This window comes from Schistocerca cancellata, chromosome 11 (assembly GCF_023864275.1).
Source record: "Schistocerca cancellata isolate TAMUIC-IGC-003103 chromosome 11, iqSchCanc2.1, whole genome shotgun sequence".
In the NCBI taxonomy this organism is placed as follows: Eukaryota; Metazoa; Arthropoda; class Insecta; order Orthoptera; family Acrididae; genus Schistocerca; species Schistocerca cancellata.
In genome coordinates, this window is record NC_064636.1 from 17,994,743 (window position 1) to 18,012,742 (window position 18,000).

Genomic DNA, 18,000 nt, shown 5'->3' on the forward strand with positions numbered 1-18,000 from the left:
CCTTTTTTTACAATACAATTGAAGCATATTTTGATTTTGTCATGATCTGGGAAAGCTGTTCTTGTGACTTCACTTTTGTAATGAAAGTCACATAGATTTGTGAATATGTGCTCTATTTTTGTACTGGGGTTCGCTGTTTGAAATGTTGTATCTGATAATTGTGCTAATAAGTTCCCTACTGCCATCGAAGTCTTGTAATGTCTGTGGGTGTTTGGTATGTACACTGAGGAACTACTTAAATTTATTTTTTGGCCTATTACTTCTGCAACATTTTCAATAATATACTTCTTACAGAAGTCAAGACTGTTTATACAGTTTGTTTATCTTATTATGTGTTAGTGTTGCAGCTTCCCCACCCTTACTATTCCATCGGATTGAGCTAGCAGTTACATTTTAATTTGTTACAATAAGATTTAAAAAATTAATGAGGAGGTATTGAATAGAGTTGGGGGGAAGAGGAGTTTGTGGCACAACTTGACTAGAAGAAGGGATCGGTTGGTAGGACATGTTCTGAGGCATCAAGGGATCACCAATTTAGTACTAGAGGGCAGCGTGGAGGGTAAAAATCGTAGAGTGAGACCCAGAGATGAATGAGCAGATTCAGAAGGATGTAGGTTGCAGTAGGTACTGGGAGATGAAGAAGCTTGCATAGGATAGAGTAGCATGGAGAGCTGCATCAAACCAGTCTCAGGACTGAAGACAACAACAACAAAGATTTAAAACTTTATGTTCATTTATTCCATGTTCTGTCAGATCTAGAAAATAGGGAGTTTCTTCATTTAGTATTATTCCTAACCTTATTTTTTATTTATTCTATGTTGTGATGAATTATTTTTGTAGTTTAATGTCTCGGGTTTCTTGTTTATGGTTCTATGATCTATTTCATTGTTTTTTAAACTGTGGATTTTATGTTTCCTGATCTTTCACTCTCCTTATTCCACATTAATTTGCCTTATCTGTAATGATTTTACATAATCTGAAAACATGATACTGAGTGTTACAGACTCTAATCTGTGTAAATATATACCATCCTTTCCTATGCAGTTTTGGCACAGAAATTTGTTTGCATCTATGAAGACAACCCCGAAACAATCAAATTGCTCTTTGACAGCACATTTTATTTTTGTGATATATTGTCACTTGCTGACCTTGTTTTTACATTCCACTGGGTATAAGCCTGGATCCTTCATAGACACTTCCTGCCACACGCATCATGTTCCTCGTTTTGTTTGTAAATTTTTCTTCAATGCAGTTTCTTAACGAGTTTGTTCCAGCATGTACAAAAACACCTTTGTAATTTCATTTGGGTTCAGGATCCAGCTCTGTAGATTCTTGTTTTGAATTTACCATATTTTTAAGTTGTTTGCAGAGTTATTGCATTGTAATCTTGGGTCGCACATTGAGTTTGCAGGTGGGACGGCTATATTTTTCAACAGGAAATCAACAATTATTAGAAACTCATTTTCATTCCCTTGCATAGTTGTGGTCTTGTCTTTTCTTTTGCTGTAAATCACTAACTGCTGTTTATATTTATGTGCAGGTTTTTGTCTTATTTGCTTTATCATGACATCATCTGAGACTCCGGATATGTTACTGTTTTCTGAGTTTGTTTTTGTAGACATATTTTTGCAGTCTTGCGTTTCCATTTGATGGATTTCGCAGTTATAGGTCTGCTTTCTATAAATTACCTGCATCATTTCCTTTCTTTTTAAGACACTATTTTGGTTAATGTTCCTTTGTAGCAACTTACTAATTTAATTTTTGAGTACACTGTATGTGCAAGACTGCCCATTTTGTTTTTGTTTTTGTAAAACAGTGGAGGTATGTTCACGGAAAATTGTAACCGATGAATTTTAGGTTTACTTTTGTACACTTTAGATGTAACAACTTGACACACATAATACCTGTCACCGCTTGCTTTTCACATTCTCTTCAGGAATAACTGTTTATTTTTTGCCTTTTTTGACCTGAACAAAGTGTCACTTTCCTGTTGTCACCATACTCTAGAATAGAGTTTTGTAAGCAATACGTAATCATTTCATTTCATTTAATATTCCTACTACCAGTTTTCTGAGAAAGCATTTAGTATTGTTCAGCAGAATGCTTTGTCTCACCCCCTCTCCCCAATGTACAGAACTGTAATTGCCCCAATCAGTTGTTGAATAACTGAAGTCTTCTGCAATGATGGCAGTATGATTGGGGAATGTATGTACTAGATGACTGGGGTCTCCTTTAAATTTTCCAGCTACATGTGGGTTAAGTCTGTTGGTTGTTAGAAGGATCCAGTAATAAGTTTATACCCAACCACGATACTGAGTGTTTGCCAAAGAGTTATGCATGCAGTGGCAATTTCTACCTTATTGGATTTCTGTTTCTCATCTACTGTGACAAATACACTGCCTCCACTGTCCTTTCGCTATAAATTAAGATTTTCTCCAGATATCTTACTTATGTCAATTTCAAGTTTTGGCCATCTTTCTGTACTTGATGTTATATAAGTTTCGCTGCTTTCTAAGGTCACTTCAAACTCTGTCTTTGTTGTGAATGTTCTGGCAGTGGATCACTAAAACTTGAATGATCTTATCTGGAGGTGCATTCTTTGGGTTGTACTCTTAATACTTTGGGATTAAGTATAACTGTTATTATTGGGTCTGAATGGAGAATAGCCTAATTAAAAAAAAAAAAAAAAAGGTACCCTTGTGTGCACCCCATATACAGTCAGTTACCTCGATAGTATACCGGGGGACACTGCTTCTCTCAACCTTGTGGTGCACATCCCTCGACTTTGAAGAAGGGGCCCCACAATCAGTTCTGGTGGCCAGTGCTGCATTTTATGTGTTTTGTTGAAATTGCATGAGCAGAGCTGGTCGTATCAATTTTTTCTTCCAGTATTGCCACGGAGTCCACATAGCTATCATTCATTACGATGTGCCCTATAATCTGCAGTTGGTTGCAGACTGCTTTTCAGCGAATTTTGGAACAGCCTTTTCACTTTTAATCAGGCCCTCAGATATAAACATTGAGTGCACAAAGTGATACTTATTGTTTCTTATTGCTGTTTCCTTGATAATGCACAGACAGGAACAAGTAGCAAAACTTCTTGGAACCATAGCGAAGTTCATTGCTTATTTAATATTTTGTTAAGAGGAAATACATTGTTTGAAAGCTTAACGTCATTTTCATTCTTTTTTGAGTCTATTGAACACTCAATGCCTCAAAGATATGGGGAAAGGTTACCTTTACCCCATTCACTGTTGTGTTCCATCCAGGACTTTCCAGTATTACATCAGTTAGGAAAATAATCAATCCTACAAAGTCTGTTTTCCACTGCATAAAAAAAAAATTGTTGTTCAGTTATTTCTCGAAATAATTGTAATAGTTGAGCTAATCTTATCTGTGTAGCACACTATTTTAATGTTAGATAAAGTTTGTTTATTTTTCTTGACTTTTGTGACGTTGCTCATGTTTACTGTTCCAGAAACTACTGGATGATAATGGCAGACCACAGCACCTTTCTTCAGGGATAGTGACACATTTACATTACCACGAGCCAGGCAATCTTGTTTTTGCGTACCTGTTACGGAGTGGAGTTTTACACAGTATGTGTGTTACTGAAGAAGATGGTAAAATATCAAAAGAAACACAGCTAAATGTTGTCCTCCTGATGGCTCACCTCTTCACTCGTAAACGTTTACATCCTGCAATGCTTAATAATAAGTACTGCAATTCTGTAGTGAAACTAAAAGAGTTGCCAGCTGATGTTGTTAAGGTACAGTATTTTTACTCTGAATGAAACACTAGCTTTTTATCTAACCTTATGACTTATACGAGGGGGGACCCAAAAATAACCGGAATTTCTTTCTAGAAAGCATATACTTTATTGTTTTCAAATACAACCTTACTCTCCTTCTAAGTGCTCTCCATTAGCATTAATACACTTGTCCAAACATTCGTTCCAGTGTTAGAAGCACCTTTTAAACTCGTCCTCTTTGAAACCTGCTAGCACTTTCATCACATTGCGTTTTACGTCTTCCACATCCGCAAAACGCTTCCCTCACAACTCTCTTTTCATCCTCGGGAATAGGAAGAAGTCCGAGGGTGCTAAATCCGGCAAATAGGGCGCGTGGGTCGAGGTAGTCGTCTTCGTAGAGGCAAAAAACTGGCGAATGCTGAGAGCCATGTGCGAGGGAGCGTTGTCGTGATGCAGGAACCACACGCCAGAATCCCACAAATCCAGACATTTTCGGGACAAACTTCTGCGAAGCCATTTCATAACCTCCAATTAGAATTGTTGGTTTACTGTCTGGTTTTCAGGGACAAATTCAGAGTGTACAATCCCTTTGATGTCAAAAAAACAGATCAATATTGTTTTCACATTCGATTTCACTTGTCGGGCTTTTTTTGGTCAAGGTGAGCCAGGTGACTACCATTGTGATGACTGTTGTTTACTTTCTGGATTGTACCCATAGCACCATGACCATCACCTGTAATGATTTTGTTGAAAAAATGTGGATCATCTTTGAACGCATCCTTCATTTCGAGACAGGCTCGAACGCGACTATTCCTTTGATCTCAGGTAAGAAGCTTCGGCACGAATTTTGCTGCCAGTCTTCGCATCCCCAAATCGATGGTCAAGATGTGCCGAATTGAGCTCCAGGACAACCCGGACAAGTTCTCGAGTCAGTCGATCGTCCCGCGTTGATCTTCACTGATGAGATCACGGATTTTGTCGATGTCGTCTTCGCTTTGAGCAGTTGAAGGTCGACCGGAATGGAGCTGATCTTCAACCACCATTTCTCCCTTTTTAAACCGAGAAAACCATTTGTACACTTGCATTTTACTAAGAGCACGGTCTTTGTAGGCTGACTGAATCATCGCAACAGTTTCTGCTGCGTTCTTGCCGAGCAAGAAACAAAACTTCACTGCCGCACGTTGTTCGTAAGAACTAGCCATTGTGTCACGTCTGCACTGTACGCACACTCAAAGAACTGCCAAAGAAACCACACTTCTCACTGTTGGGTGATGCCGCATGGCAGAATGACTCAGCAGAGCTCCTACTACAACCGTCTGGTGGCGCAACGTGCTACTACAAGCACACGATGTGCAGCATTACGATTCCGGTTATTGTTGGGTCCCCACTCGTAAGTTGCAAATTAGATTGCACCGTATTGAAATTTACTCTGTGCTGCTTTTAATATTCAAACAAACTGAAATTGAAGTCGTGACAAATCATTAAACAGTGTTCTTACTGAAGATTTAGAGAAACTGTAATGAACTGATTGCCAACAAAAATTTCAAACTGGAGAGAAGGAAAGCCTCAATAAATCATTTAGTTTCCTAAATGAAACAGAAGTCATTAAACCAGTAGTATGTCAGAATTTTACATCACTGCAGAAATTGATAATACAGCCTCATTTATAATTTCTGGAGGATAAAGCTCAGTTCCTATTTATTCCTATGTACTGGCACATACCATACCAAATAAAATACTCTATTTTTTCAGAATGAGATTTTCACTCTGCAGTGGAGTGTGCGCTGATATGAAACTTTCCTGACAGATTAAAACTGTGTGCTGGACCGAGACTCGAACTCGGGACCTTTGCCTTTTGCGGACAAGTGCTCTACCAACTGAGCTACCCAAGCACGACTCACGCCCCATCCTCAAAGCTTTACTTCTGCCAGAACCTCGTCTCCTACCTTCCAAACTTTACAGAAGCTCTCCTGCGAACCTTGCAGAACTAGCACTCCTGAAAGAAAGGATATTGTGGAGACATGACTTAGCCACAGCCAGGGGGGTGTTTCCAGGTTCGCAGAAGAGCTTCTGCAAAGTTTGGAAGGTAGGAGACGAGGTACTGGCAGAAGTAAAGCTGGGAGGACGGGGCGTGAGTCATGCTTCGGTAGCTCAGTTGGTAGAGCACTTGCCCGCGAAAGGCAAAGGTCCCGAGTTCGAGTCTCGGTCTGGCACACAGTTTTAATCCGTCAGGATAGTTTCATACTCTATTTTTTTTCCACCCATGAACCTATAGTTTGTGTAGTGCAGATTATGTATGAAACAGGTAGCTACTGTAATGAAATGAAGGACACCGGCCATTATTGTCAGTGTTTGTATCATATGCAGCCACTATTATCACCATTAGAAAAAAAATGTATATAGGGTGTTAAAAAAAGTGTTTACATTTTTGGGGTGTGATAGTACTCGTCAAAAAAAAAGAAGAAAAATCCAAAAAACGTGGATTCAGAAACTTATTCTTTATATTGAACACTTGTTTATAGCAAGCATTGAAATAATTTTGATTTATTTCTATATGATAAGATTGCTGGTACATATTACTCTGAGCATTTAGTAGTCTACAATCAGTTGTTTTGGATAGAGTTACGTGGTATCAAAGTTACAGAAAAGCACGAATTGGCCGTAGCAAATTCCGGCAGTGGTGTGGTGCACAAAGACAAAGGCCAGAAAAATGCAGTGGCAGTGCTAGCTGAGCTAATGTAAAGCTCGGGCACATTTTTTCAGGGTCTATTATTGCAAGCCGCTAACCACACGAGTTGAGCCCAGTGCAAGCTCCTCACTAACACGTATGGGACTTTGTTTGGTCTCTACGTTTGTTTTCACGTTCTTTACAGTGCATCCACGAAGTATGTGGCATCCCGCAATCACGGTGAAACTTCATTTGTTTGCAGACGCGTATTCATTGTTCTCCCACAGTCACATGATCGGTCGACGCTCGTGTCACCGAAGAGAGTATTCCTTCGGGACAGTGTTCTAATGTAACTACTGTACGAACACCATTACTGCCATCACCAGTTAATAGATATTGCTAGCGTTTCATTTGTCAATTGTTCATTTACTCTTTTGTGTAAAATAAATATATTTATAGCAAATGTGCACTTTTATCAGCTCTCATCGCCACACCATTACTGTAGCACGTGTCCCCGAACATAATGAGTCGGTGTGGCAGTAAAGCTGATTCACTGCACGATTGACATGTAAGCAGCGAAACTGTGCGTTCCCACTTCACTGCACTTCACTGGTGACACCAGCATTACGCGTATGCTAATGTCACAAATTTTCATCGGTGTGAGTGATGCCGAACTGTGGGCAGCCTAGCACTAGGTGATCAGTAGCCCATATTCACGGCGACGGACTTTCATCGGTGTGAGCGGTACGGAAATGTGAGCAGTCTAGCACGTAGGTCCTCATGTACAAACTGCAATCTGCGTTCAGACACACTGTCGAGATCTGGGTGCTAAAGCGAGATGACGACCTCGGAGAAACTACAAAACGCGACAGTCGAAAGCCGATAGTTGAGGTGTTAGTGTGCAAACAGAGGCCGAAGAGTGAGCTGCAGGCACTATCCACAGTCATAGACTTTGCCCACACGGAGCCAGGTCAGAAACTTCCACGTACAGACCAGATCGCGTAGTTCGGCCGAGCGAAGGAGGTTTTTGTGAGCAACAACGGCAAACTCGGACACTGCACGAGCCAGACAGATGAAGACTACGTGGCTGAAGTGCGGGACACAATCACTGCCCTACTGACACAAGCCTAAAAGCAACTAAAGAAGGAGTAAATCTGATGACGGGTGCACCAGTTGCCGCACAGAGAGGAATGTGGCGAGAGGAAGCCACCTCGATTCCTCCGCCGCCTGCGGAGCCTCGGCCGGCCCGACGTGTCCCGGACTTGCCAGTGCACACAATCTGTGTCCACAGCCACCCGGCACCAGCGCGAGCTCTCGTTACGACACGGACAGAAACGCAGTGGATGCCCTCGCGGTTTTGGGCAATCGGGTGCACGACGGGCCGGCAAAGGCGCCCGATATTGCAGCGTACGAAGTCACAGCACGGACAGCTTTCGCTGCGTGGTGACGCGTCTTCTGCGGCCACCGTCTCGGACACTGATTTCCACCGTCTAGTCCGGAACCGGTCCCCACGAGTGTGCACTCTGCGAGCAGGTCAACCGGTCGATGCTCTCACAGACAGAGGGGAGAAGGCACCGTAGTGGCAGCTGATTCGGCTACTGACATTCCAGTTCGTGCAACCCCCAATGCGGCACGGGCTGCTCTGTCAGCCACCCACCACGTCGGAGCAGCCACTGGACGGCTTTTCCCGACATCGTGCCTGCTCCGACGACAGCGACCGAGTGTCGGCTCGCCTGTCTGCACCCGAATGCCAGCTGCAGCCGGGCGTAGATGCACTCGACTACAGTGCGATATTCGGGTTTCTCTTTGCAGCGGAACGGGCCGGCAGTGTGAGGGACTACGTTCAGTGTGGCCGATGTCAAGGAACCGGTAGTGGGTGCAGAGTTCCTCGGCCAATTACAACTTACTAGCTGACATTGCAAATGCCCAGCCGATTGATTCTACGAGTCTGAAGACAGTGGTGGCAGGCCCCTTTCTTCAGTGTAAAACCCTCGTCCTCGGGCTGTAAGCGGACATACTGGACACATTTCTGGAGCTCGCTTACCCACCCGGTGTGCCGAGGGACGCCAAACGTCTGACAGTTCACCTCATCGTGACTGTGCACGGCCCACTCACCTCGTGCCGTCCACGTCAACTCGCGCCCGGATGACACCGTAGCAAAGGCCGAATTCGAAGCTGTGATGTGCGAGGCGTTGTTTGAACATCGTGCAGTCCGTGGTCCTCCTCCAAATTTATTATTGGTCCTCGGTGAATCAAAATGTGACCACAGTGCACTGTCTTCTTCGTCTGATTCGGCCGAATCAGTTGGCATTCGTAGCGTTCGCCACCCCCTGTAGTTGTGGGTCCCCGCTTCAGAGTGGTCCATATATTGCTGCACTGACCCCCACCTTTTGTCCGTTCACATTAAATTCACCCCTCAGCTTGTCACAGGTGTTAAGGGACGAACCTTGCACGGTTATGCCTGTCCTCAGTTTTTTCACTGAAGTGGTTTGTCGTTTCAGATTTAAGTACCTGATTTTGTTCCAGAATTGGAATCGCTCAGTTATTGGTATTGGTTTGGGAGGCCCTTGGCCTTGCCCACATACCAGCCAGGTTAACCCCCCCCCTCCCCCATTTCCCCTAGTTTTGTCTGGTCTTTTGTGCTATTTTGTGTCCCCTTTGCTTGTCTCTTCTTTCCTGGGTGTTGTGTCTGTGGTGTCGCCATCATAGACTGGCGTGCAGATCGGGATGGGTTGGCAGCAGTGCTGGCACCCCATTGCACATAGCCCCTCTGGGGTGCCTCTGCTCTCACCTCACCCCACCCCACCTTGTGTTCTTTACTCTTCCTGCCATTCCTTATGCCTGTTTGTTTGCCCATTTTGCTTTCCCATTGACTGAACTATGCTGTTGTTCCCCCCTTGGTTTCTGCCACCTTGGAGTGTGGGAACTATGACCTTGCCGTTTTATCCCTTCTCTCATCCCCCGCACCCTCCCCGCAGTGAATAAACCAACCGACCAGTCTGAAATTACTCTCCCAACAGGTACAGAAACAGAGCTCCCGTGTCTTGTCTCTCAAGTCACCTACCACCTCCTACATACCCACCATCTGGGCTCAAGGTATCACCCCTCTTGTGACTCAATGCCACTCAGGTCTGGAGCAACGGAATCACATTTTCCAGCAGGATTCTGTTAGTCGTGCCCGGAAATCAGGAAATCCTACCCACTACCATTCCCACCCTTCCCACAGTAGTACACTGCCTCTGACCGAACCTGCACAATATCCGTATCCATTCCTACTCCACCCTCGCTCCCAGCCCCTCGCTGCCTCGTGGCTCGTATCCCCGCAATAGACCTGGATGGGAGACCTGTCCCGTACATCCTCCCACCACAAAGTACTCCATTCTGGTCACAGGCACCTCCTGTTCTGTAAAAGGCAGGAACATCTGTGAAAGTAGCGACGTGGTCTACGAACTGAGCTGTAAACACGGTGTCGCTTTCAGTGTGGGTGTGACTAGCAGGCTGTCTGTGCACGTGAGTGGCCACTGGCGAGCAGCGGCCGAGAGACAGCTGGACCGTCCAGTTGCCGAACGTGCTGTCCGACACGATGTGCTTCACTTCAGTGACTGCTTCACAGCCTGTAGTTTCTGGATTCTTCATACCAAAACCAGCTATTCGGAACTGTTTAGTGGGAAACTCTCCCTGAAATATACCCAGCTGTTTCCTAACTCCGCTGTCCTCGACCCCTGCTAGTCCCTGACCTCCACCGACCTATCCCCTTTGCTACCCCCACTCCAGCACCACACAGTCAGTGCACCCACTGGTCATTTTGCTCTTCTCTACTTCTCTCCTTTTATGCTCCCTCTCCCTCACCCGCCCCCTCCCTCCCCAAAACCTCCGACTGCACCTAGCAGTCCTACCCAGTCCCCACCCTTCTCCTGTGCGCTGCCACGAGCGGCACTACATTATCCTCCAGCCCTACCGTGCTATTCCTACCCTTCCCGTCTCGTGCCACTTCCGTAGTTTGATCTCCCATACCAGATTCCTGTTCCCGTCAAATACAGCTGCATTCCAGGAGTCGTGTATGTGTGTGCTGTGCTTGGGTGAATGCATGTCTTTTCCACTTCAGAAGAAGGCATTTTGGCCCAGTCTGTCTGTTGTGCCTGTTTGCCACTCGATGTTTCCTCAATACGGGGAATAGCAGTCTACTCTGCTACTGTCGTTGTTACATCCCGGACTTCCCACTGCTCGATAATACGAGGTATTGAGGTACACCGTGCACTGCCACGTCCTTCGACCTCTCGACAGTGCGTACAACAACTGTTAAAACGTGGTTGTTGCATTTTGTAAATAAAGCAACATTTGCTGACACTGGTGATGACTACAGGGAACTGTTAATGCAGTCTTTGGTTGACCCTTTGGCACTACTTCCAGCTGATAGTAATCACTTTCCAGATCTCCGAACCTGTGCAGTATCGCTGTAATATTTGGTATTTGATGTGCATATGTAATTGTTCTACTATTCGAGTAGCAATAATCTCAATATTATCTAAACTTCCTTGGTTGTCACATGATTTTTTTGAGTACAACAATGGTTGATTTTCCCCAGGGACTACTACTTTCTTCTATAATGCCACTGTTCAGTTTCTGGCTAATAAATTCTTCCATTATTGATTGTAAATGATGAGGTACCCTATATGTTCGTAGTAATAGACGGAAAATCATCGAGTAAAACTGAAGTGATGTCAGGGGTTCCCCAGGGAAGTGTCCTGGGACCTCTGCTGTTCCTGATCTATATAAATGACCTGGGTGACAATCTGAGCAGTTCTCTTAGATTGTTCGCAGATGATGCTGTAATTTACTGTCTAGTAAGGTCATCCGAAGACCAGTATCAGTTGCAAAGCGATTTAGAAAAGATTGCTGTATGGTGTGGCAGGTGGCAGTTGACGGTAAATAACGCAAAGTGTGGGGTGATCCACACGAGTCCCAAAAGAAATCCATTGGAACTCGATTACTAGATAAATAGTACAATTCTCGAGGCTGTCAATTCAACTAAGTACCTGGGTGTTAAAATTGTGTACAACTTCAGTTGGAAAGACCATATAGATAATATTGTGGGGAAGGCGAGCTAAAGGTTGCGTTTCATTGGCAGGACACTTAGAAGATGCAATAAGTCCACTAACGAGACAGCTTACACTAGACTTGTTCGTCCTCTGTTAGAATATTGCTGCGCGGTGTGGGATCCTTACCAGGTGGGATTGACGGAGGACATCGAAAGGGTGCAAAAAAGGGCAGCTCGTTTTGTATTATCACGTAATAGGGCAGAGAGTGTGGCAAATATGATACGCGAGTTGGGATGGAAGTCATTAAAGCAAAGACGTTTTTCGTCACGGCGAAAATTTCAGTCACGAACTTTCTCCTCTGAATGCGAAAATATTTTGTTGAGCCCAACCTACATAGGTAGGAATGATCATCAAAAGTAAAATAAGAGAAATCAGAGCTCGAACAGAAAGGTTTAGGTGTTTGTTTATCCCGCGCGCTGTGCGGGAGTGGAATGGTAGAGAGATAGTATGATTGTGGTTCGATGAACCCTCTGCCAAGCACTTAAATGTGAATTGCAGAGTAATCGTGTAGATGTAGATGATTTCCAGTACGCTGGTGATTATCTCCAGTCAGTATCCTATGGTGTTGACAGTAATGGACCGTGAGGAATAAATAAGGCCTCAAATTGTAACAGTTACTATCTTCTCCCATTAAATGTGCCGCTTTTCCATGTAATGAAGTTGGTTTATAGTTTAGGCCCGCACTTGACCAGTCGAGATTTTCCTCATCCTAACTTCTAAATTGTGTACTAACAACTGTCTCACCTAATTGATGCTGAAATTATACACACTAATGGGAGCCAAACATTCAGCATCCATTTCCAGAATGCCTACAACACTACTGTGTGTAAAACGTCTTGATGCATCTAATTTATCATTCTCCTTTAATGGCTCTACCACACATAATATGTAGACAAGCAGTTCCATTCCCACAGTCACCCAAAGTAATTTCTCTGTGCTTGTGGCATTTATCATGTGAATTGAGTTTTAACGACCTTGTTCACAGTGTAATTCATTTGTCCTACGTTACAGACAGTCGTGAGGCAATGCGTCATTGACAGCTTCCCCCAGTTGAAACAGTACCCCACAGAGTTCCACTCTACGGTACCAAAAATCAATTTTTGTATGATGTTTATACAGGAAATTCAACCTGAGGATTGCATAGTACCCTTCTCCTGTACGAGGCAAGACTTCCATATTCCCTCGGAACACTTCTCCTCCGACACGAAAACCTTATATCGCTGATCCTAGCGGACCTACCTCGACCTCATTTTTCCGTATACCACCTAACCTATAAAAATGAGGCTTGAAATGCCACTTACCTGAAAGGTGCAGACTTGCTACAGACACATAAGCCCCTATGTCTAACAGTACCCTACGTACCATACAATCTGATATTCCAGTTAAGCAACATTCTGCCTGTGTATAAGTCCTTGTGGCATTGAAATTTACTGGGAACACCATCCCGTGGATTTGGAGTTCCTGTTGATGTTGAAAAAATAGAATTCTTTGTCTGTGCCACTTTTGCTACTTACTTCTACAAGCTGTTCACAGTGCTGAACCAATTCACATTGTTTATATGTATGAGAGTTGGAACTTAAATAGCTGCAACTATTTATTCACAACCAATACAAAAGAGTTCCAAGTTTGCACCTGTTCTGTCCTTCAAAGTAGTCACCAGCGTTGTGTAGAGCCCGTTGCTAGCGATGTGGAAGGCGCAGTATACCGTTAGCGCCGGCCGTTGTGGCCGAGCAGTTCTAGGCGACCGCTATGGTCGCACGTTTGAATCCTGCCTCGGTCATGGATGTATGGATGTGTGTGATGTCCTTAGGTTAGTTAGGTTTAAGTAGTTCTATGTTCTGGGGGACTGATGACCTCAGCTGTTAAGTCTCATAGTGCTCAGAGCCATTTGAACCATTTTATACCATTAGCAGAGCCTGTTCTGTTGATGGTGCGAATGGAGCGGTTTGCTGGCTGTCGAATCTCTGGCACAGTCTGAAGCGAATGCCACGAAGTGGTTCTTTCATCTTCGGAATCAAATCAAAGTCACAAGGACTCGAGTCCGGGGAGTATGGTGGATGGTACAGTACTTCCCACTCCCATCGACCGAACGGAGCAGCCACAGCTTGCGCTGTATGCACCCGTGCATTGTTGTGCAAAATGACGTGTGTGTTGCGCAGAAAGTGTCGCCACTTCTTTCACAATGCTGGTCTCAGGTGATGCTCCAAAAATGAACAGTAATACTGTGCACTGACGGTCTGCTGTGAGGAACGTAATGCGTTAGGATAACACCGTCACAGCTGTACACGAGAACCACCGCAACTTTAGACCTCGCCATTCGCACCACCAACAGAACAGCCTCTGCTAATGGTATACTACGCCATACAAATCAATGGCAATGGGTTCTACAGAATGCTGGTGACAACTTTGAGGGACAGTAACAGGTGCAAACATGTAACTCTTTTGTATCAGTTGTGAATAAATAGTTGCCACTATTTAAGTTCCAACCCTCATACATGTACACGATTGTGCTGCAATCCACAATTAAGTATCTGGCAGAGGTGTCATCGAATCACTTTTAAGCTACTTCTCTACCGTTCCAACCTCAAACAGTACGCTGGAATAACGAACGATGAAACCTTTCTATGCGAGCTCTCATTTTACTAAGATGATCATTTCCCCCTACATAGGTGGTTGCCAACAAAATGTATTCACACTGTGAGGAAAAATTTGCTGATCGAAATTTGTCTTAATGATTGCCACCCCAATTTGTGTATCATATCCATGGCACTCTGTCCCCTATTTTGCGATAATACAAAACGAGCTGCCCTTGTTTGTGCTTTTTTGATGTCCTCTGTCAATCCCAACCTTATGAAGATCTGATGCAGATCCCACAACGCACATCAGTATTCCAGGAGAAGGCAGAAAAGCACAGTGTAAACAGTCTCTGTAGTAAACCTGCTACATTTTCTGAGTTACTGCCAATAAATCACAATCTTTAGCTTGCATTTCCATCAACATTATCTGTATGATCATTCCAGTTTAAGCTTTTGTAATTGCAATCCTTAAGTATTTAACTGATTTTATAGCCTCTACTTTTGTGTGATTCATTGTGTAACAGAAATCCAGCATATTCATTTTAGTGCTCCTTTGGATGACTTTACACTTTTCATGGTTTTGAGTCAATTGCCAGATTTTGCACCATACGTATGTTATGTCTAAATCTTTTTACATTTTTTTGTATCATCTGATGACATTACGTGATGGTAAATGACAGCATCATCTGCATACAAGGGCTTATAACACTTCCTTGGGGAATGCCAGATACTACTACTGTTTTTGTCAATGACTTTCCATCAGTTATTACAAACTATGACCTTACAAAATCACAAATCCACTCCCATAACTGAGATGATACTCCGTAGGCGTGCATTTCAATTAGAACTCGCTTGTGTGGAATGGTACCAAAAGCCTTGTGGAAATCTAAAAATATGAAATCAATTTGATGTCTACTGCCAATAGCACTCATTACTTCGCGAGAATAAAGAGCTAGTTATACTTAACAAGAATGGTATTTTATGAATCCCTATTGACTATTTGTCAATAAATCATTTTCTTTGAGGTGGTTCATAATGTTCAAACACAGTGTATGTTCTAAAACCCTGTTGCAAATCGACATTAGTGATACGGATCTGTAATTCAGTTGATTGCTACTCTTTTTTTTTCGTGGGTATTGGTGTGGCTTGTGCAACTTCCCAGTCTCTGGGTATATATCTTCCTACGAGCAAGTGGCTGTAGATGATTGCTAAGGAGGAAGCTATTGTATCAGCTTACTCGAAAGGAACCTAACTGATGTACAATCTGGATCAGAAGCCGTGCCTTTCTTAACTGTTTTAAGCTGCCACTTAACACCGAAGATATCTACTTCCAAGTTATTAACGTTGCCAGTTCTTGATTTAAATCCTGGAATATTCACTTTGTCTTCTTTCGTGAAGGAATTTAAGAAAAGTGTGTTTAGTAATTGTGCTTTTGTCATCATTGTTATTGCACAGAGAAGGCAATGATTACATATTGCCTCTGGTGTACTTTACATACAGCCAGAATCTCTCTCAGATTTCTGCCAGATTTTGAAGCAGAATTTGTTTATAGAACTATTGAAAGCACCATACAATGAAATTCGCACTAAATTTCGAGCTTCTGTAAAAATTTGCCAATCTTGGACTTTGTGCATTCTTTTAAATTTGTCACGCTTTTTTCTTCGCTTCTCCAATAGTGTCCTGACATGTTTGGGGTACCACTGGGGATCAGTACCATATCTTATTAATTTATGTGCTATATACCTCTCAGTTGCCATTGATAGTATTTCTTTGAATTTAAACATCATCTGTTCCACACTTACATAGTCAGATTGGAAGGATTGGAGACTGTCTCTTAGAAAGGTATCAAGTGAATTTTTATCTGCTTTTTTAAATAGATGTATTTTGTGTTTATTTTTGGTGGATTTGGATGTTATGGTATTCAGTGAAGCTACAAGAACCATGTGGTCACTGATCCCTGTATATCTCACAATGCTTCTTATTTGGTCAGGATTATCTGTTGGTAAGAGATGGAAGTGTGTTTTCACAAGTGGGCTCCTGAACTAGTTGTTCAAAATTATTTTCCGAGAAGGCATCGATTATGATTTCAGTTGACGTTTTATACCTACCACTAACTTTAAACACACATTTTCGCCAACATATCAAGGGTAGATTGCAGTCACCACCAACTAAGATTGCATCAGTGGGTACCTATTTCAAATGACACCCAAGTTTTCTTTGAACAGTTCATCAACTGTGTCGGGGGTGGGGGTCAGTAAAAGGAACTAATTATTAATTTATTCTGGTTGTCATACTAACTCACAGGAACCACCTGCTTCAGTTTCACTACAGGGTAAACTACTACTGACAGCCAGAAACTCTCCACCACCCACTGTATTTAACCTACCCTTTCTGAAGTTCATTAATACGATCTTCGTTTGTACAGGTGGCTCTAAGACGAATGACAGTGTCAGGTGTTCTTTTAATGTCGGGGCACACAGTTTCAAATACTGGCTCCGTGGCCATTGTTCGGTCTTCACAGCTGAGCTATTTGCCCTCTACAGGCGGGTCCACACTGAGCGCACCGCGCCGTGCTGCGCAGCGCTGCTGCACCCCGCGCACAGCTGTAACAGAGGGGAGTGCGCCGTCTGCGCCCCTCCGAGGCGCGCAGTGTGTTCCTGTTGGAGCGCGCGCACGATCTGAGGATGGAGCAAGCCAAAGCTCCGTCTAAACAGATCGCGCGCAAACGCACCACTTCCTTTGGTGTACCGACAACAGCCGGAAAACTGCACGGCACGATGCGGCACAGCGCAGTTCGCCGTCCACACTGAGCGCGCAGAGCCGCGCGAGGCCGTTTTGCGCGGCGCGGCACGGTGCGCTCAGTGTGGACCCGCCTTACCAGGCTGTTCTTTACATCCGCTGCCACCGACATTCTGCTTATGTCCTCTGCTCCGATTCCCTGAGCGCCATCCAGAGCCTCAGTGATCCGTATCCGGTTTGCCCTTTCGTGCACCGGATCCGATGCTCTCTTCAGTAGCTGGCGGATGACGGTTTTCCGGTTACCTCTATGTGGGTTCCTGGCCCTGTCGGTATCCCCGGGAACGAAACTGCAGATGCCGCGGCCGAGGCTGCGGTCCTCCGGCCTCGGACAGTTTCTCGTCTTGTGCCTTCGTCCGATTTTAGCGGGGTCATTTGTCAGCGAATTTTATCGCTGTGGCGTGCCGATCGGACTACACTTACTGAAAACGAGCTTCGGGCCTCGAAACCTCTCCCCACGGCTCTGACGACCTCTTCACGCCTTTCTCGGCTGGAGGAGGTCGTTTTGGCCCGGTTACGGATCGGACACTGCCGGTTCGGCCACCGCCATCTGGCGCCGGCTGCGCCGGCGCCGTTCTGCCCGTGTGGGCAATTGCTGACGGTACGCCACATTTTAACATCCTGTCCGAATTTTAATACACTGCGCACTGATCTCGGCCTGCCGTGTACTCTGGATGAAGTTTTAGCGGATGACCCGGGAGCAGCTGCTCGCATTCTTCGTTTTATCCACTTGACAAACGTGTCTGAGGACATTTGATTATGCTGTTTTCTTTTAATCCCTTGCCTGTTAATGTGCCTCTTATAGTGTTGTCCGTTTTAGTTGCTGTTTTAACCTTGTACCTCGCAGTGCATTCATAACTTAGTCTGGGCACTAATGACCACTGTAGTTGTGCACCCTAAAACAGCAAAAAAACAATATCCTTTCTGAACACAGTTAGGTCCTATGTAAAAATTTTGCTGATGTTATTTCTGGGTTTAGCTGGCTTTCCATACCTATAACTATTTGAGATTCAGTGGTTTCTATTAGCACTTGGAGCTCTGATTCTTTTTTCAACACAGCTCTGACAGTTAAAACAATATTGATCGTTCCTATGGTTACCCACATTCTGT

General features: G+C 44.1%; 2 protein-coding genes and 1 non-coding gene across 7 annotated transcripts in view; 1 reads left to right on the top strand and 2 right to left on the bottom strand.

Moving 5' to 3' along the window:
- Nucleotides 1–18,000, top strand: part of LOC126108445 (probable ATP-dependent RNA helicase DDX60) — a 204,753-nt gene that overhangs the window by 149,992 nt on the left and 36,761 nt on the right. For all 3 annotated transcript variants that reach the window (XM_049913659.1, XM_049913658.1, XM_049913660.1), the window contains exon 6: nt 3,479–3,769. In XM_049913659.1, coding sequence (XP_049769616.1) covers nt 3,479–3,769 — 291 coding nt within the window. The remainder of the gene's footprint in view (nt 1–3,478; nt 3,770–18,000) is intronic.
- Nucleotides 1–18,000, bottom strand: part of LOC126108447 (uncharacterized) — a 158,915-nt gene that overhangs the window by 99,507 nt on the left and 41,408 nt on the right. The gene's annotated exons all lie outside the window — the stretch shown is intronic.
- Trnal-caa (transfer RNA leucine (anticodon CAA)) lies at nt 5,570–5,644 on the bottom strand. Its single transcript has one exon. It is a non-coding gene; the product is annotated as a tRNA-Leu (tRNA).